General features: G+C 38.9%; 1 protein-coding gene across 2 annotated transcripts in view; it reads right to left on the reverse strand.

The window, feature by feature from the left end:
• The window catches only part of syde2 (synapse defective 1, Rho GTPase, homolog 2 (C. elegans)), a 52,854-nt gene that overhangs the window by 23,702 nt on the left and 7,271 nt on the right, over positions 1–21,881 (reverse strand). For both annotated transcript variants that reach the window (XM_015381855.1, XM_015381856.1), the window contains exons 2-4: positions 17,923–18,224; positions 16,075–16,465; positions 5,704–6,836 (exon numbers count right to left, since the gene is read on the reverse strand). In XM_015381855.1, the coding sequence (XP_015237341.1) occupies positions 5,704–6,836; positions 16,075–16,465; positions 17,923–18,224 (1,826 nt within the window). The remainder of the gene's footprint in view (positions 1–5,703; positions 6,837–16,074; positions 16,466–17,922; positions 18,225–21,881) is intronic.

The raw sequence follows: 21,881 nt of genomic DNA on the forward strand, positions 1-21,881 counted from the left end.
GTACAAGCCCATTTCTCCTTATGCACACTCTGTTTAAAAGTTGCTGTCCTCATAGCTCATTGAAGTTTACTGTGCCCCAATGTCCACCCTAACCCCTAAATCCATCAATCACTATATAGAGCAGCACTAAATAGTGGACTTTATGCAAACTCAGTTAACTGACCATTGAGACAGATGATCACTCCTCCACTGCGCGGTGCCTGTGCCATCTTTGTTATTAGTCGCCACTGTCGGGTAAGACAGCCTATGGCAACAGCAGCCCGCTGTTACAGCAAATCCCATAATGCTTTGCAAGGAGAGCTCTCCACGTAAAGCATTCCAGCATAGTTCTGACTCTTCTGAGGACTTTCTTTTCTTCTCTTACGCTTCGTAGACACTTATTGTCTTTGGGCCCTCAGCTATTTTCAAAGAACCGCGGTGAGAAAGATGAGATTCCGTGACTGTCTGAAACCGTAGCTCACCACAGATATATGCCTAAAGTGCACATGCGCAGAAAAAGATAGCTAACTCGGGACGAGCAAGTAGGAGGGCCTTATGTAAACATATCACCAGAATGATTGACAATTAGGAGGACCACTTATTTAGATGATCCACCCGGAAGTAAAAGACCTTTAATACACAGCGGCCTGGCTCCTGGCCTAAGGGGTAACCCTCACTTTTCACCTTCTGTTTAACTTAGTCAAACCTAATGAAATTTGTTTTGTTTTTTTAATCCAAAGGATAGCTGAACATCTTAATTTAGGACAGGCCCAATTTGTATAACAGAAGTTATCTGATTAATGAATATGTAACCTAACTATGGAGATAGGGCTATACCTCCCAGCAATGTCACCTCCAAGATAGTGAAAAAAAAAAAAAATCCTCAAAAATATTAGCGTAATATCTGCATTATTACCTTTGCCAAGAAGGTTATGTTTTAGTCTAGTTTGTGTCTTTATTCGTCTGTTCGTCCATTAGTTTGTGTTCAATTTTTTTTTTTTACCAAAGGTGCACCTCAGTCCAAGAAACAATCCATTAAACTTTGGTGATGATCCGCATCATAATCAGCGTGCAGGAATTTTTAAAGGGATAATTTAACATTATTTGGCGAAACAAACAGTTCCCCTCTAAACGAGAGAGTGGCAGCAGTGGCTATTGACAGCTACAGCATTGTACTCAAAAAAGTCCAGATGTATTTTACTGAAGACAAAAAGAGAGGAAGGTGAGCCAAGCCTCTCTCGTTGTTTTGATCTGCTAATTAAAGAAGAAAGCAGAGCGGTGGTGAGAGCAGAACAAACACCACAGGCTGCAGACACATACTGTGCCTTACTTATGAACTTATAAAAGGATTTAAGGAAATTTTTAACCAGGGGTATCCCTCATGCTAAGGAATGGTTCATTCAAATTTGGTAATGATCCAGATTGTGTGTGAGTTTTAGCTATACTGTAGCTGTATGTTACAATATGGGGCTAAATTTGCTGCTTGGCAGAGGTCTGCGCTCTCCGACTGCTTCTAGTAAGAAATTGTTTTATCAAAATGAATGGACACCTGAAGGTATGCAATGATGCCTGCAGAGGCTGAGTCAGAGTAGAGCTAACAAAAGAATAGTCATTAATAGACATGGAGGCGAAATATATCTCCATTCTCCTGATATGAAAAGAGGAAAACAAAACAGCTCCTGGGGGAACTCATTATACAATTTTAAGAAAATTAAACTAAAAACATTTTTCAGTTCAAGACATCTAAGTCTTTGAGAGAGATCAGATGATTAAATCTATCCTAACTTGATCATATCTGTTTATCAAATTGTTCTGCAAGTGCTCTGAAAAATGTCTACATGCTGAAATCCTTCATCTCCCTTCCCCCTGCCCTGTATACCAGATCATGTGCAGGGACTCTGAGGTGCCATCAAGACAGTCATGAGATACTATCTCTACTGCAAATCCTGGATCTGCCCCAAAGCCTCCTCTCAGCATGACATGTCTACAAAAAATCTGGTTAGGAAGGTGACCAGATGGTCAAACCCCCTTAAACAGTGGGAGCTTTTTACACATAGCTAAGGTACAAACCCTTTTTGACATAAAAAAATAAATAAATAAATAAAATAAATCTTCTCACATTTGGAAACCCTTGGGTTTGTGTTTAAATTGTTAAATTTAAAATTAGCTAATGGTTCATCTTACATAACAGCCTCTCTCAAATCTCAAACCTTTTATTTTTTTCTCTCAGGCAGCTGGGCTGGATATGATGATTGAAAGGGGATTGGAGCAATGAGTGCAACTGGAAAACTGATGATTAACCAGTCAGCACCAAAAGCAAGGCTAACTCCAGTGTGAAGCAGTTGTCAAGCTAGGTGATTTGTTTGTCAGTTTAATTAATGCTTAAACCAACTTCCTACTGTAAAGAATTTTTCATGCCCTTCCTCAAATTGTTCATTATGTTTCCAGCCACCTGCTTATAATGTCAATGCAACTCATAGCATAAGCCACTGATAGCTTGACACAAGGTAATTATATTCTTAAAAACTTTACTGATTGTAATAATTTTATGTTGTGCCCATAAAGGATGTGAAATAGCTCAGTCAGAATCCGTGCAGCTGTTTTCTATACACCTCAGTTCAATCTTCTTAATCATAGATGATCTGCTTGTACGGTAGGTGACATAAAAGCCTCCTCTAAAAATGTCTTTCAGACAAGCCCATCAAAGTACCTGCACTCATCTAGGATCTTAAAGGCTTAGAAAAGCCTTCAGGATACATATTTCAGCAAGACCATCTGAGGAGAGAGGCTGCGTAAAAGATGCAAGCAAACATGAGTTTTGGGGGCAGAACCTGCTAAGACCTCCTGGAATGTGGCGTCAACCCCATGCCTAACCCCTGTCTACCTGCCACACAGAAGACCCCTGGAGTTGATCTGCGACTGATAGCTGCTCTAATGAAAAAAAGGCAAGAAAACAAAAAGATTAGAGGAAAGGCTCGGAGCGATAGAGGACAAACATGTCAGACTGGAATCCACAGACAGATAAAAATCACAGCACTGGAAGGTAACACAGCTAAAACACAAGGAGATGTTAGATTTAACAAAAAATAATAATTAAATAATTTGGGACTAAAACAGTAATCATTGATAATTATATATTTACCAATTCAATATCAAAATATTTAGCTTTGTCGCAATGTAACTTTTGAATTTCCAATACCATACCAATACTGCAGCTTTAAATGCAGACCAGTATGAATATTGATCTGATATAATATCAGCGCCAATCAAACATTCTTTTACTACCGGTACTTATATTGTAGTGTGGAATGTTAAAAACAGTTTGATCAAGTAAGATTACTCAGAGAACAATAGTCCACAATAATGTGTATGAGAATAGTTGAGCCATGTATTGTTAATCTATGGGTAACATGAACTTCAAACAAAATCGGTTTTGGATATCGCTGTTGAAGATAAGGATGGTTTTACATGAGTAGCTGCTTTACTGTAACTGTTCCCTCACTTATAAAAGTCAACAAAAACACATTCTCATCTTCCTATATGTAGTGAGGACCATGTGTTGACTCCCATAGATTTTTTTTTTTTCCATTTCCAACCCTTTCTATGCCCTAACCCCAACAATCCTAACTAAATATCCTAACTTTACGACAACCGGTCTTCAGTTTGATGGTGAAATAGAAAAAAAAAAAATAGTTCTTTCAGGTACACACTTTAATAAAATTAAACAATCAATGTTCTCTTTTCTTAAGGAATAACTGAGAATAATGCATCCCTTTTTATTGCAGGGAAACAGATTATAATTTGCTGCAAAAATAGAACTAAACATAATTTTTGTTAAGGCAAGATAACTGTTAAAATGTTCTCTTAAAGATTTACACACGCAAATGCACTTCACTTTCCCCAACTCCCGATGTAGCTGTCCTATGACTGTCCCGGAGATAATTGGAAGTGCCAAAACTCTTAATTCTTAACAAGAATCCAAAAATGTTTACCTTCTTTTAAACTGCATAACTCATAATGTTCTTTAAAAGCAATCCTCAACAGGTAACATATTAATGTAGTGTTAATCAGTAACACAGACCAGCTGCTGAAAAGCAATAAGAAAAAGCAACACTAGCTTTTCTGCATGATAGAGAAAACATTAGGCCTCCCAAGCTTAAATAATAAAAAATATAATGGGCGGAATAAAGAGTAAAAAGTTTGATGAAATTTTAAAGAAAACTTAGAATATCTATTTTGCTTTTGGTACTATAGAAATCTCCACTTAGTACAGAAAGATCATGTCCAGTTCCAATCTCTGTTTGTCACTATCCTGGGTGATTGTAATGCAAAAACAACTGATAAAGCATCCTTCAGATTTATAAATTTCATGAATTTTAAGAGTCCTTCAACGAAGCTTCTATTCAGTGTAGAAGTATTCAGAAGGATTTTGGTAAGAATTTAACTACGGTATATGTTTTATGTTTCATAGTAAAGGTGATCAAATAATTTAATGTATAGTAGAGACTTGCTAATGAAGCTAAACTATGCTGACAACTGAAACGTAACTGAACAGTTATACCACATTAAAAGTATAGCATTTTACATTTCTGTCCATACCTAGCTATGACACGTTTACTGTACTTTAAATGTAAATTTAATAGGGAAGCTAACAAATGGGTTATGTTGGTAAAACTCCAGATGTTTAGAAAGTGGAAGCAGATTATATTTTGATGAACAAATTTATTAAGAAGGCATAATTATTTACCTATTTTCTTCCTTCTACCCCCATTTAAGAGCATCCCACTCTTCTGTCTGTATAGAGAGGTCAGGATTCTAAAGTAGGGCGCACAATAAGAACTGATTGTATGATCCTAAAGAAAACTCCCAGGCCTTCTGGTCCCTGCTACATGAGTGTCTTAACTCTTCTGTCTTTCTTCTTTTTGAATAGAAGATCCTGTTGCCAAAGGCAGAAACTCTGTGACATTATGTCTACTGCATTTCAATTCATTCAGCAATATTACTTGCTGCAGGGCAAGCACTCATCACCCAACATTAAAAAGGATGCTGTGAGTGTGTGTGGTTATTTCTTGAGCTACTCATACCATGCTTTATTTAAGAAACGCAATTTGTCATAGTAGTTCACTTTGACCTTGGGCGTATTTTTAAGCAAAGCAAGGCCTAGAAGTCCAAAGCGAGACACTCACAAGGCATCCAGGACAAAAATTTGAACCAACTTCACCAACTCATTCTGATGAAGAGCGACTGCATCAAAGGGAGTCAGAAAGGAGGATGACAGCTTCTCAACTTTTCTCTGTGGCCACAGTTAGGAGGAGACTAATCTTAATCGTTTTGAAGATATCTTCTTTTGATCATGATCCAGCATTACATAAATTGGCGGATAAATATAGAGTTTTGATTTTTGGCTCAGGTCTTTCCTCACCACAACAAACCAGAGAAGCTCCACCATTACTGCTCACAAGCCCTCAGTTTATCCATTCATATCTCGCTTAGTCATAGTATTATTCATGAACAAGACGCCAAGATATTAAAACGCCTCTGCTTGGAACAAATGTACCCGAGATCACAATCTCCAATGGCTCTAACCTGAGTTAAAGAATCAGTCACTTAAAAAAAATACATTAGAATAAAGACTTGAAATCGTTTAAAAGCTGCAAAACTGATCACCATTAAAATAAAGGTAGAAAACACTGATCGTCAAAGTCAAACTTCAAACTTAATTACCTGGCATCCTCTTCTCTCGATCTCGTTGATGCACTTCCATATGATCAGTGGCACCAACAGCCCAGTGTTTTCCCTCTCCACGACCCGCCACGCCTCCACTCCAAACACCTGTGGCTCCCTGTCTCCATCTGGTCCACCGTCCAACGAGTTCTGCCACTGTTCCAACAAGTTCAGCTTGACGTAGATCAGCCCGCGTGGCTCAAGCTTCACTGCCAGCTGATGTGTACGTGTTACTCTGAAGAGCGCAGGCAGGACCACCGTGCCATGGCAGCAGACACGGTTCCTTTTGGGCGTGGGTTCCCAACTGAACACCACAAGCTTCAGGTGCTGGGCGTTCTCCAACTCAATGTTAAAGGTGTGATCCATATCCAGGAAGGATGTTCGACAAGTGAGAAGAGCAGTTCGTGCTTTATTAACGGAGTCAACCTGAATTGCACAGTAAACATCACGGGAGTCAATGCGTGGAGGTTTGAGGTCCTCAGCACCGTAAAAATGGAGACTCATCAGTCCAGAGATATACTGGCTGCACTTGGGCTGATCTGTGAAGCTGTAATGACGGAAAGCATCAATGTCCAGCTCTGTGCCATTTAGTCTAGAACTTCCTCCCTCCGTCTCTTTGCTTTTCCCACCCTTCCCCTCAGCAGATCCGTGTTTACCAGATTTGGCAACCAGCTCTGGTGAGTCACCATCACTCAGGTAGCCTCCTTTGCTAGCTGACTTTGAGCTGCCATTAGTTTTCTTCTTGTTAAAGCTTTGCAGCGTTGAAACGCTGCTGTCTAGGTGATATCGGGAGATTACATTACGGCTCGCCTGCCCGCCTCCGGATGGAACCAACCGAGGAGGGCCTGAAGTCTGAGAGACCGCGTCAGATCCACTGCCGTTGACCCGGGGAGAATGTGATCTTGGCTCTGCCTGATTGTTTCCACTGCTACTTGCACTGTTATTTTGGGTCCCTTTTACACTGAGTTTTCGACTAAGTTCGGGGAGCTTCTTCATCTTCATGGAAATCTTTCTGACTGTACGCGGGGACTTGATCTTGTCTGGGAAAGACCAGTTGATGGAGCTGCTCTTCTTGGTTGGGTTTGGGCTGGATGGAGGTGAGAAGCTAACAGCATTGGGCAGGTCAAGTCCATCTAAAATGGAAAAAACAGAGCAAAGGAAATCCAAATTAAATACATGATTAGCTATTCCACGCTTTTCTCCACATAATTCAGATTAGCAATGTATAAAGACCAAATCAACAAATTGGCACCACCATATCCTAGTTTCCCAAATCAGCATGACCTCTGCTTTCTCTATAGAATGTACCTTTTACCTGTGATTACAAGTAATTACACAATGTCTAGAGGAGAGACGGAAATAAGACATAAAACCAAAAGAAAGATACGTAGGACCCATAAATTACAGTCTCTTAGGAAGGTGGTACACCTTTATGGCATATCATCATATGATTAGACTTACATGCAGCCCAGTAATCCACTGGTAAACACAATCTCTGTGTTTACTGTATAGTACCGTTCTAGTCTCCATATATAAACCCAAGACTCTATAAGAAAATAATCAACTAAAAAGGAAAAGACTAAATGAAACAACATATTTTTTTTAGGTCTATTTGTTAAAAAGACAAAGATATTAACTCGTGTCCCATATCTGTGGAATTAAATTGTGACAACAGACGATCAGTTGTACAACCATTTCTAAAAACTAGTCTACACAATATAAATAAAATGTTACAGGAATGTCATTAAAATTAGATTCAATTATTATTCAAAACGATCATGTGTTTGCCTTAAGCAATCTATGGCTAAAAACTCTCCATATAAAAAAATTGATTTAAATTTTTATTATATTCTTTATAAAATATTATATATACAGTAGATAAGTAAAAAGTTATTTTTGTTTACTCGTTTTAATTCACCGATTTGGAAAGCAGTTTTCAAATTTGTGTTTTTGTGCAATACGCCTTATGGTTACTTGTAGACAAGATGTACATGCTGAACAAAAATTACAGCCTGGAAAAGGTTCCTCCTGATTTCAAATGGCCAGGAACTGGGAATACATTTCTTATTTTGGATTAGCCATGTTTATGAAAAAAAAAAAAATGATGTAATTTAGAAAGTGAGAAATGTTCTGCCAACATCTTCAGCTCTAGTTTGGAGGAGGCCTGCTGTGCTATTCTAGGGTGCTGGCCTGAGGAGTGAAAATACAGAGGTGTAACAGGATGTAGAGAGGGTAAGATGTGGAGAAGGAGTGGGACAGGGAGTAGCCCTGCAGATCAGGGACAAAGGAACCCCTTGTCCAGGCACTCAGAGGTCTGGAGGGTCGACTGCAAGGCTGGCAAGTTGGCTGGTAAACGTACAAATGAAAACAGCTTTTCTCTCAGATTCCTCATCAAACCGCCTTTCAGATAGATGGAGTGGTCTAAGTCTGCCATAGCGCCATGTCAGACATCCAGACAAAAGAGGCTCTGAGAATAAAGAATATAGGCAGAGGGCCCTGAAGGAGCTAATTTACCAAACAACATCAAGGGAAGGGGTGCAGTACAGAATTAAAGTCAAGGACAAAACAAGGCTTGTTCCTCAGTTAAAACTTGTTAGACAGACCAAAGTGTGAAAGTGAAAAACCCATTGGGGCACGCTCTCCACAGAACACAATTTTGGTCCTCCTCCTTGATTTACATCATACATGGAAAGTTGCTAACATGAGCTCAACTTGCTACCACTAAACTCGTCTCTGTTCTACCAAAATGGGCAATTCCAACAATCAGTGGCTGACCTGCAGTGAGTCAGCAAATATTGATACTTGTGTAACTTATCATCTATTGTGTAAAAGAGTGGGAAAATAAACCATGGCAAGATGCTAACACCACGTCCACACAAAGTTACATACACACAAGTCCAATTTTTGTGTGTAGCCTTGCATGAAGAAAAAAAACGGGGTATAAAGGACCTCTAATAATAATAATAATTTAACTTTATTGATCTCACACTGAAGAAATTTGCCTCTGCATTTAATCCAACCCCTTTGGGAGCAGTGGGCTGCCATTGTGCAGCACTCGGGGAGCGGGGGGGTTAAGGGTTTTGCTCAGGAACCCAAAATGAAGGCTGTGGGGATCGAACCGCGTACTTGCAACCTTCTCAGAGCACAAGCGCACTGCTCTAACCACTAGGCCAACACTCCCACAGATATAACCCCTGCAGGAGATTCTCGTCATTCAGTCAGCATAAGTTTAGTGCATATATCAGTCTGTTAGGAACTCCAGGATAGCTTAAACATAAATTTAAAGACACTTTCAGAGAGATTGTATATGTAAACTACCATCTGATGAGTAATTTTACATATTTCTACCGCTTTATGCCCTTTATAAATATTAATGTAGTGTGTAGCAAAACTTATGTGATTTAATTCAGTTTACTAAGAGACAATTAAGTGATCAGCATTGTCAATAAGCTGGGTACTCAGGCTGTTACATTTTTATGCCATGATACTAGTTTGAAAATCTTTCCAAAAGAAACTCCCAGGACAACTACTTAAAGAAAATTACATAAACAAATGAACCATATAGCAAAAGTATGCAGGATATAAGGATTTTAGCTGTGAACACACACACTTTTAAAAGCTGGGTCCTTTTTAGCCTTTGGACCTGTGGTGGCAGCCAGCAGAGTAATGTAACACGTACAAGCTGCGGTTCAGGGGTGATGATTTGACACTCAACCCTCAAGGGCTATGTTCTAGGGTCAAAAGGCCATGAGGTCCACATTCCTCTAGGTGTCACCTAAGCCATGTAACTCTATCCACCCAGCATTTTTACATGCACTTGCAGTCCCTACATTACTGTAACACAAAGAGAGAGTGCATATAGGCACAAAAAAACAGCAGACTGCAGCCCCTTGACCCTGCCACCCCCTCAGGCAGCCGGCCGCTGACAACCTTAAACAAAGGCAAGGAATTTATTACCCTAATATTTCACCACGCTAGCATTAAACAGGTGCAGGGTGAGGGCGTGCAGGTGATTTACAAACTTATCATTTGTTTTTCTGTTATTCTATTAGGAAACAAATTGCCCCTGCAGCCTACACCAAGAACGCTGGATGACCCAAGCTGTCCTTTGATTAAACATGTGCAGAGAAGACGATGAAAATGAGCCTCAGTAAAAACGGATAAGCATTGGAGGGAAGAAATACTCTGCTGCTGTTGATCGCCTCTATAAAAACACCCATATTTACTTGTGTGTCTGTTTTATAAAAACAAAAAAGCCAGAAGTGTATGTTAAATCTAAAACAGAAAAAGAGGCAATGGTGTGTGCAGACAAACATGGCAAGTGTAAATAAGGTTTGAATGACTTGTCTTGTAGTTCCTTTTCTCCAGGCCTGAGCTGCCTCCTTTTGACTTTGCTTTACATATTTCGGTTCTGGACGGTCTTTCAGGAGCTGCAGAAGCCCGGCTCTTGTTCTGGAATAGTTATGAAACGCCTGCTCATATAACCAAGCATGCAGACATCCCTGCTAGAACAACATGGCCTGCTGTCAAAGCAAAACTTATGTGATGTAATTCTTGTACTACTGCAGAAATTTAAGCCCTGTTGTAACCCGACAGACAACGTGGTGCTAATTCTGGTCAACACGTGACTACAGTGTAACAGTCCTTGGTAGGTGATAAACATTTGCGATATAATAATAAATTGTACACAAGCCCACATTTTATTACTTCCTCAATACATTAAATGAATATTCCGGCCAGTAATTTATCTAAATATTTTTTCTTGTGTTAAATCAATAGCAATTGGGCAAGAAATCAAATGGATGAAAATATTGAAGACAATCTGGAAAAAACTTTCTGAAACAGTTTGAAGAGCTAAGCAGTTCAACTATGCAAAGGTCTCCAACAAAGATAAAATATGCACAGCAAGTGATTCAAGAGCAGCAAAATGAACAAAGTATCTAGAAATTTTATTTTTAACCATCTTTAGCATTTGATAATAGAGGTTAATAAGGGAAGAATAAATCGATCTCTAGAACCTGATCATATTCAGAACAGAGTGTAGATAATTGTTTTACCTTTAGGACTCTAAAAAGATAGCCTTTATTTCTAGGTTTCCCCTTTCTTTTTTTTTCTTAGATATAGAGATAGACTGACCGATACATATATATCTATCTATGTCTATATATAGATAGATATCTTTGAATCATCTTGTTCCATAAATGAGTTGGTTTCTTGGTGTATCTCTAGGAAATATGATAAAAAAGAGGTATATCTTATTAACACCTTGTTTTTAGAATACCTTTGAAAAAACAATTCCATGAAATAGGTTGAATATTCGAGTGTGATAAAGAACATATTATCTTTTTCAATGAAGTGAAGGATGTCATTTACCCTCTTTTATTGATAAAAATATCCAGGCAGTACAATAATAAGATAATTAATCTGAAGGGGGTATTTCTGGCTTTGTCCTGATTATTACAATTTTAAAACATTATGTTTGAACTTTTTTTCAGCAACTCTGGCGATGAAATGATGTCTTGAAACCATGCAGTGAGAAAGCTATGTGACCTGAACTTCCCTTTTAACGTTGAGTCAATTAATCTGTTCTTGTTTTCTGTCTCCAGACCAAAACCACACAATTATGAGTCAAGATTAGCTTTCCAAGACTGAACTCTGAAGTATGAACTCTCTGTCTATAACTTAATCAACCAAGGCCAAGTCACTAACACTACAGCAAGTGAGACCAAAACAACCCCAGAAATAACTCTGGTCCATTTTTGAGTGCGGGCCAAGTCAGATTCCCTCAAATGGGCTCAAAAGAGAACAAGCGATTGGAAACACAACAGTGAGTTCACCCACCCCCAGAGTCCATCAATCATTATCGTCCACACAAACAAAGCATTCAGATGGACAAAAAGTCACTCAATAGGCAGCACACAAGGAGTCTGTAGTGTATCCGGTGGTGGAAAAAGAAGCAGCCAACCAGACAGAGAGCCATCTAAATCTATACAGCTTCATTAATTCAGGAAACCCCACTATTCATACTCAAGAAATGAAAGAGGCATGTCAATTTTCTGCTCATATGGATGAAAATGGATCCTTTTATGGAGCATATTTCCATGATTAACCAGAAACAGAAAACCAAGAAATAAACAGGAATTCTTGGAATTCAATGATTTTAGCTTAAGTCAACAGCTTTGACTCTTTTATACTAAAACTGTGATCATATTTAACTGATCAACAAATAAAGTACATTGGCTCCAGTAGCATAGTATGAAAGCTTTAAGATATTACATCAATACCTCTGCATCCTAGGCTGTTAGTAAGAAACATAAGACTTATGGGCTAGGTTAGTTATAGGAATCTGTTTAAATAAGTGTGTCGGAGCCGGATGGCGAGTCTGCTATGTCAAAGCAAGCCAATCCGTCTGTTCAGGGGCAGTAGGGGTGATGTTTTATTTGCCTGGGGCAGCAGCTGCTGTGTACTCAGAGGAGGGTGAAGGAAAAAAAGAAGATGCTCTCTTTAGCCAGAACTGGAGCAGAAGATGGAGCTCCATCTGGCTTTTGGTCTCATGTAAGAGTCTGATGGGCAAAACTACGTCTTAAGAAAATATCCAAATGGTTTGAGGCTGAGAAAGATTGTGGGATTTGACACTTCTGATCTCATGTACCGTTGACTGCATTAGGAGGAGAGTTTACTGAATCATCAACATCAGTTTATGAGCTACGAAAGCAAAAGAAAGACTTTACTTTATTGGACAAATTAGTCATAATTGTGTTTTCTTTCCAAATTGCGTTTGAAAATGTGCTAAAGCTCTCATTCTTTTCATCACGAGATGAGATATTAAGATCTCATAGCAGGCTGCTGTTGTATTCACCGCTGCCATGTGGCTAGCATCCCCCAGCAGTTAAAAGAGGAGGAGTGTCCCTCTGCAGTCAATACAAACTCTGTTAACAGTGACCACAATCCCCAAAGTAAACTCTGAAGGTTGAGGCCATATATAACAGAAGACCAAGGAACACAGTGAGCCAAAAAGAAGCTTCTGTGTCCTCGCAGCAAGTTGTGAGGATTGTTGACGACACGCGGCAGCACACGCCGCTCGGTTTCTGTTAAGGCAAAGTGAGGGATGGCGTCACCGAACCCGCTGGAATCAACTGCAAAGTCAACATGCAGCCGGCAGTTCCGGAGTAGGAGGGAACAGTGGGGGGGAAAAGAAAACAACGCTGCTACTCGTTGCTCTCATTTTCACAGCAACAAGTAAAACCACACCAGCACAGAGCTACCACTGATGGCTGCTGAAAAACACAATATTTACTACAAGGAATAAATTTAGCACAGGTTTCTGAATGGTAGTGGCGTATACAGTCATAACCTTATAATTCAGATCTCTCAAGCATATTCACATTTTCAAACCGAGCAACCAAAATATTAATTTGACTACTGCACTGTACATGAACTGGAAGCAAAGCAATACCTGGTCTTTAAATAAGGGCAGTAGTAGTATCTCCACTTATGTGTAGATTAGTCTCACTCTAGCAGTTGTTCAGCTAAGATCTCAGAGGTTTGATGGAGAACAATAAGGCCAATTTATACTTTTGATGCATAGCCTCTGCAACCATCAAATCTGTATCTGTGTGCAACAACGCCCCCCGTGCAGAAGCTCTGCAACCATCGTCGCACACCTCAAAAAAATCCTGACTACAAGTTAGACGGTTGCAATCCCACGCAGACCTCAAGCTGAAGTGTGCAGACAAAAAGCAGCTGTTATTGGTCCTTGGTATGTCTTCCGGCTGTCTGTGTGGTCGTCCTTCTCAATTCGGTGCGAGGGCGCGCCATTTTTTTAAAACCGAGAAGTAATAACAATAATGGATTACCACAACGAAAGGTTGATCGAGGAAGTTTGGAAGTACAACTACTTGAACGATGCCTCAGACATGTTGTTTTGGAAAATAAACACTTCCGCCAGCATGGCCGAAGAAGTTCTCCTGACCATCCGCGGTAGTTCTCATGACTTCTCTCGCGCTTTGGCGGGAAACTGCTGTGCGTCCCTAGAAATTCCAGACCGACGTTGCAGAAGCATACCAGCAAAACTGGTTCTTGGCCAGACCCAAACGACATTTGATGTGTGCTGTTGAAGTATAATCCGCTTTGAGTCAACCACCACCTAATTCAGACCAAGCAACCTAGTAGATAAGACAAGGATAAAGTATCAGAGCACAGTTAGTATTGAAAAACATATTCTAAGCTTTAAATATCTCACAGTTACCTTCCAATCCATAAACCAAAAAAAAGAAATAGAAATAATTGAAAGCATGTACCTCAACTGAAACCTCTAAGACCTGTGCGATCCACATGACAGGCCTGCCAATGAGGCAATTATCAGAGGGGCAGCAATTATTTTCTCTCATTTTATGGAATAGTGGCAAGAAAGAAGTTATGAGCCATAAGCAGTAGTACTTAAAGGTTTTTAAAAGCCATGTAGCGGACATGAATACATAACGGATGAGGTTCTGGTCCGATGAACCTAAAATTGAAGATTTGACTTACATTCGAAAGACTGTGAAACAAAAACAATCCACAGCACATAAAGCTGAACATATTATACCAATGGTGAGACAAGAAAGTGGTAGTATCATGCTGAGGTCGTACTTTTCTTCAGAGGGGAAATGGAAGCTTGTTAGCTCAATACAAGAAGTCTAGGAATAAAAAGCTAAGACTGGGACAGTCTAACCTAGCAGGGCAAAAACCTTAACCCTATAGAGCCACAACAGAATGGTTAAGATCAATGAAACCTGAGCTTTTCTGAAATGAAGAATGGTGATAGTAGCCATTAGTTATTGGATAATCTGTGAATAACCTGCATCTGGGATTGATGTAAAAAGCAGTTCTAGTAACATTGGCCCAGGTGAGATGAATACAAATGCACAAGAGGTTTTAATCATTTTACTTTGGAACATTGAAAACAATCACAACAACCATCTGTCCTTAATAGGAGATTTTTAGCTGAATTCGAATCAGGTGCTAGAGGTATCAGGTATAGAGTATTTATAGACAAAGGTCTCTGCACTTCAGCTGTACAGGCATAGATACCATAAAGACATTCTCATGTTTCCTGTATTTTAACTTCTACTAATAAACATAGTTTAAGGTAGTAAGAAAAACTAAACCTTCCGTTAATTAAAAGGCTGTCTATCAGAGTAGAGGAATTAACCAATTAACATTCATGTTCTCGCTGAAGCTAGCTAAAAGAGCAACATCCCCAAAAAAAAGGTAAAGGTTAAAGCAATATAAACTTCTTGAAACTATACACTCACACACATATATATATATATATATATATATATATGTATGTATAGTTTCAAGAAGTTTAAGGTCTAAGTGACAGATTTCTCCCACAAAGAACAAAAACCACTGTCACTGTGTTCAGTTCAAGCCATCAAATTGTCACTGTGAGAAATAAGAGCCCAGCCACGAGCCAAACTATTCATGCTGCCTTATTGTTCGTACAACTGTAATAGCTGTTGCGTGCCACAGAGAAGTTTTGTAATTATAGGCTCAGATGAAGATGTGCCAAATAGTTCAAACTACCATGTTTCCGCATCACAGAAGAAAAAAAAGTTAGAAGTCTGTCAAAAAAAAAAAAAAAAAAGATAGAAAAGGACAGGGCCTAATGATAGATGGGGAGCCGTGTGCTGGCTGTCATCATTCTGTCGTCGCTTTCAGGTGAACAAGTAAATAAGGAGCAAAGAAAGTGAAGGAGAAGCGCAATGATTCATGTTGGTTTATTTAGAAACCAACTTTTTTTGTTCATGAATGACAAAATTCAGAAGATCATACATCGATTTGTAAACTTGTTTTGAAGTAAGAGGATTCATTCTGCTTAGGAATGTCAGTGCTGAATTCCTCCTGTCTGATGTCTGTCTGAGCTGAACTAATGTGGGACACTGATACGGGAGGATATGATTAGACAGCGCTTGACTCCTGTCGGCTCTGATAAAGAAGAACATAACAAGAATAAGACAGTTTGTCTGTTTGGATAATCTATTGAGCTTTACTTATTAGGCTTTATACAGATAACACGCTTTCATAACTTTGGGGGTTTTAACTTATTTGTAGACTTCTCTTAAAACAGCTAGTTGCTAAATATTTAATAGCTTAAGATCTGACTTTTTGAAGAGCAAAAGAGTACGTTTCTTGATTAGGATCTTCGTCAACGTTGGCTATAATTATAGCAAAGTGTGCGTATAACCACAAATATCTCCCAGGTGATTGACAAAGCTAAAAAAGTAATTGGCCCTCAAGCATCATCTCAATAAAATAAATGAAAAAGCATGAATGACTAAGTCGACATAAAGCGAGAACCAATAAAGTGTTTTTCTTTGGTCTTACCTGTTGGTCTGCTGGTGCAGCCCCCCCCCTCCTCTGGATGCTTGCACGCAAGCATCTGTCTGTGCAGATGCATGGCCTCCGTGGAATGTGCAGCATTCCCCTGATTCAACTCTCCAGAACCACTACCAGGACCTTCCACGAATGCATCCAGTCCACTAGAGCTCTCCACAGTCCAGCCAACATGAGCCAAATCTCCTCCTATGCCAGGCCTCCTCTGCACTTCGCCTCGAGGAGGGACGACCAGCCGTATGCAAGGCCGCCGGGAAAGTTCTGGTTCTTCATCCTCTGGGATTGGGTTGTACCAAATCTCCCCCTCATCATCTGCATCGTTTTCTTCGGATGGGTCTACACTCCGAGGATGGGGAGACACCTTAGACTGACCAACAACCACCTAAAAACAAGAAAGACGGAAATGTTAATCTACAAAATTAATATGTTACTTAAGGATACATAAACATAAGAGGAACTTGCAAACCCCAATGAAATACAGTTTGACACACATTTTCTGTCACTTTTGTCTCATAACTTGACAGGCCAACACAAAGAAATGCCTAATCATGAAATGGAAGGAAAATGATACAAGTTCTCTGTGTTTAACAAACAAAACCCTGAAAACCTGTAAAGCAGTATTCGTTGACTCTAGCTCTGGTGGCATTTAGGTGCTTTGAGTTATTTGCAGTTTATAACCAGTTTTTCCCAGGGCTGCTTCACTTTAGCTCCATCTATCACCCATCAAATCTAACCTACATCTCTTTGTCTTCCAATAAAAATTATTTTAACAGCATAATTCAGCTACAGCTATCGAATTGTAGCGATGGTTTGTTCAGCATAATGTACAATGTTGGTCTAAAGATTCAGTCATGATCTCATCTGAACCGACCATCTTCATCTACATGACTATGGTGTTCCTTCTACCTGCATCTAAATGAGATCACCCACACTGTTGATTTCTAAAGGCACTTGGCTATAGTACATTTAATTCCATGTATCAGAGTAAAGGGGCTGAATATACTCTTAATGAATGCCACACTTTTCTCTTTTTCATAGTTATTTCACAAAGGTATTTTGACAAACATGTACCAGAAGTTCCTGGGGTAAACCCATGACGTGGGGTATTTCTGCCTGGATTTTAAATGTTGTCCCCATTGGTTCCCTCCAGGTACTTTGGCTTCCTCTTATAGTCCAAAAACACCATTTCTAGGTTAACTGGGGGCTATAAATTGCTCTTAGGTTGGAGTGTGTGTATGTGGTTGCATCTCTCTGTGTTATCCAGCAGTGGACTGGTGACCTGTCCAGGGTGTGCCCCACCCTTCCTCCATAGGCTGCTGGAGATAGGCACCTAACCCTCACGGACCAGCAATAGAAAATGGGCAGATAGATGTATAATTTTCCTTTGCCTTTAAAATACGTTACTTCACTGTTTTCTGTTTGTCCATCATCTAAGGTCCTGACAAATTACTTTTGGTGAATGGTCAGAGGACCCCAAAGCTCCTCAGACATTCAATTAATTACCCATTCACATGCTAATGGTGGAAAACTGTACTGTAGCCACATCTACACTGGGGCAGATGAACAGAATCAGGACTGGCACACAATCAGCCCAACGGGGTCCTCTGACCATAAACAGCAGGCAAAGCCCAAGGTCTTTAGAACAGATGAGGTGGAGGCATTACTGATGAACCACCACTTCACCCCCTACACCCTGAGCCAACGTCACCCAACTACATTAAACTTTGAGGTAACATGAGAAAATACAAAGACATACTCTATTGAACTCGTTTCTATTCTTTAACATTTGCTAAACAAACAGACTAATTTTATGCAAAGTTATTGTATGAAGATACTAACCTGAGGGATCAGGAGATGTACTGGCCGTGGCGATGCTCCAACTGTGGATCTTACGTCTGGCAGAGGAATGGGGCTAGGAGAAAGCTGATGGGAGCCCTGGCTGCCTTCCTCAGCTCCCACAATCCCTTGCAGCTCATCCCTGGTGCAGTGACTTTTTGGCTGAGAGCTCTGCTGCAGCCAGTTGCGCTTTTTGGACACGGTGATGGTGGTGGTGAGCTGTGGGCTCCATGATGAAGGCTCGTTGGGCAGTCTGCCTGCCTCTCTTCCCGTTACACATGGGGTGTGGAAATTCTCAATGAAAGCTGAGAGAGTGGAGGACACAAAGGAAGACAGCGAGAGTCACTGCTTCATGCCAGAAGATAGTAACAGGATTTGGCTGGGATAAGAAAAGCAACTTATCATCATCTGGATTAGTATCATTTCACTAATTACTGATGGGAACTGAATTAGAGAAGTGAATTCTTAATCTCAAACTATTCAAGTCAAGACAGGCTGAGAGAAACATTTGCATCAAGAAACCACAAGTGTGAAAATATTTAACAATGCCAGCTGGTTTTGCACATCTGCATTGCTGAATTTCCTACTTTTTTTCCTGGGAATTGAAGATAAGCCAAAAATAGTTTTAAAAAAACCACCACAGATCAGATTTAGTGGTTTTATGATATCTTCTGATGGACTACAATCTTTTACCAAAAGTCACTTCCCCCCATTTCCATTTGTCCTTCTAAAGTTACCTTTATGAGGGTCTGCTTTGGCAATATGTACACCCACAATTCCAAGCAGAGATTGGAGACCAAATGGATAAAAAAGGACATAAAAATTACATTACAGAAAGAAAAACAAGGATGACTTATTAAGTGTAGGCGGCTGACATATGTCGAAGAATCAAATGATAGATATGTGACTTGTATAACTGCATTTAATGTTTATATATCAAGAAAACCTCCTTTATAATTAGACCATACTATGAGATATGAATAATATGCAACGATTTATCACAGTCTGAGAAAGAGAAAAAAACCCAACTATGTTCAAAAGTGTGACAAGAAAGCATAGTGCTGAGGGAGGCCAGGGTCCTGCTCCAACTTGTAGAGCAGGCTCAAATAAAAGGCTGTTTTGATCCCCTCCAGCTCTCAGACGAGCCCCTCCAACATGCTTTAATGCCAGCTTCTACTTCTCTAGAATTTTTCACACATGCCTGACTCGCAGAGCAAATCTAGCATACGATCCATCATAGAATACAATTAACAGCACCAATTTAGGGGGAAATCAAATTGGTTTTCAGGTACGGTACTTTTAATCAGATAATTGAATATCTACTAAGTTTATAGACCAAGAAAACATTTAACAGCAAAAACATGATTTTAGGGAGTCTCAGTGCTGCTTTCGATGTGGCTAATCATAACAGTCTTAAATAAACTTTAAATATAGATGCAGATATACATTATTCTCCATAGATTTAGTTAAGAATTTGTTTGGTCAACCAGGCTTACATTGTGTTATACAGCAGTTAAAGGTCTGAGTGACCAAAACCATGTTGGGGAATTTCTCAAGGCTCCATTCTCAGGTAGGCTGGATTCAATATATAAATATTCCCTCTCAATTAGAATAGGTAGGATCAAAATATCTGACAACTTGTATGCTGACAACATAACCTTATATTTCTTTATGACTTGATAACTAGGGGTGTCCCGGTATAACATTTTCATTTCCAATTCAATGCCCATATTGCAGCTTTGAGAATTGTCCGATACCAATATTGACCTGATATGCTATTATTATAATCTTACCAGCTTTAATTACTTATTTTATTCTGTAGAATGTTATAAAAGGCTTCATGAAGAATTATAACTAAAACAGGGAACAAAAGTAATCATCAAAATGTATGAAAAATCTGACCCACTAAAAAATGAATTATAGAAACTGTTAGTAAAAACAGAGTGTTTATATTTGCATGAAAATATTTGAGGTTGTAGATGATATCCAATTTAATCTGATATTAGTTTTTTTTTTTGTGGCTAATATCAGATCGGGACATCCATATAGATAACCACAGTCCATTAGTCACCAAGTCCTTTTTTTCATAATGTAAATGAGTCCATTGGTCATAATTTTCACCATCTTAACTCATAAAGGTCAGGAACAGATTTAAACATGGAAAGGTAGCTTTTTAAAAAAATTTTTTTATGTATTTTTTAGTTAAATATTTTTTAAGCATTTCCCCAATATAGAATGGCAAAATTGTACTATTGATAAAGTGAATTTGTTTTCTATTGTTCCTATATTTTATTTTCTAATGCCTTCCTTATTCATGGTACAAAAAAAAATCTGCCATGCCTTGCCTACAGTCTACAAGGCTCTCATAGCAGCCTCTCTGAGATCTACAGCTTTATAAAGCAACCATTGTCCCATAAATATTCAGTGAAATTTCTTGCACCAGAACAAAAGGAGTTAATCTTCCCTGAAATAGAGCTAGAATAGTAGGCGGGAATGAACTAATCAAAGATAGGGATTAAACTTCCTTGCACTCCACCTTTTAGTAGATTTTAGTTCATTTCCTTTCTGAATCCGCTTTGGCTGGACAATAAAATCCTAATCTTTAAAGTGCCTATGCCTCTTCTTTTGCTTGATTATCTGAATACAAACACAGACAGAACCTTTCATTTATGTACAGCAGACTTCCATTCGTATCATGTTTTTATATGTTTGCAAAGTCTCAATTAGAGATGTATGAGGGCCGGTGTTTGGGTAAATTTAGACTTGGAGAGTCATTTCAGGTGGTTCACTGAGTTCAATGCAGGACTGTGTGGGCTTGAGCACCCTGTGCTCATCTATGCCACGATTTTATCTGTTCCAGTAAGGCTGCGTTTCAGGTAGCCTTTTTAGTTTATGTAGAAAATTCATCCAAGTAGTAAACGCATATAATGCATTGTTGTGACAGATGATGGATTTAAGATAATTATCATAAATTTTGCTTTGAATTCCTTAAAAAAAGGTGTTAAAAACCTCAAGCTTCTATGCCATAATTACTCATTTGCAATAATAAACCCACTTTTTAACCAAGGAAAAAAAAAATTTAAGGCAGCTATGGTTTTAGGCTGTGTAAAGACACATAATCAAGAAATTAAGCTAAGAAAGATACCTTTTATTTTTTTCCACGCAAAAAGAAAAATAAAACCATATAAAGGATTTGTAAAGAAAAAAAAAAGCGGAATAATAACTGAGCCTCTCCAAAACAACTGACCTTGCCGCCTACACAGGGAGCTGTTGTCGAGAAGCTGTCTTCTTCAAGGGGTCTTTCATAACTGGAAAAGGAAGCATGTTCTGACAAGAACAACATTCCAGACCACAGCTCCAGATTTAAATCTTTTCTGCCATCTCCTTTTACCATCACGCTCCTTCACAGGAGCAACAACTTCCAAAACAAACAATGGGCCGGACAAATTAGACCCAATTTGTAAAAAAAAAAAAAAAAAAGAAAAAAAGAAAACTTTCAAATATTAACTTCTGTCAAATATTAGACAATTTATAGACCTTATTTACCTGTCAGGCTTTCAATAAAACCTGACTAAAAATTATTCTAAAAATTTTGAATTTTATCTCTATCAAACGAAACTAAACATCAAGACAGGGTGATTAGAAGTGAAAAATTAATAGACAGGAATGACAAGAAACAAAGCAGGGAGATAATTAGAAAGGTGACAGGAAAGCTAATTTAGAAATCTAATTAATAGGTTTTTAAGGAAAACAATGCAAACCAACAAAGAGTCAAGAAACAAGTTTAATTCCCTTTAAACCACATTTACAGTATTTAGGCCACTATTTCAATATTAAACAGACTCAAAAAGCAAAAGATTAAATCTGGACTAAAACACATTACTGTCTATTTAGAGGACGGAGCTGAATTAAAGAACAAGGAAGAAAAAGTCGCCTTGTGACAGTGTAAGAAAAGGGGCAAA

The sequence above is a fragment of the Cyprinodon variegatus genome, unplaced genomic scaffold (assembly GCF_000732505.1).
Source record: "Cyprinodon variegatus isolate N-32 unplaced genomic scaffold, C_variegatus-1.0 Scaffold243, whole genome shotgun sequence".
Lineage (NCBI taxonomy): Eukaryota > Metazoa > Chordata > Actinopteri > Cyprinodontiformes > Cyprinodontidae > Cyprinodon > Cyprinodon variegatus.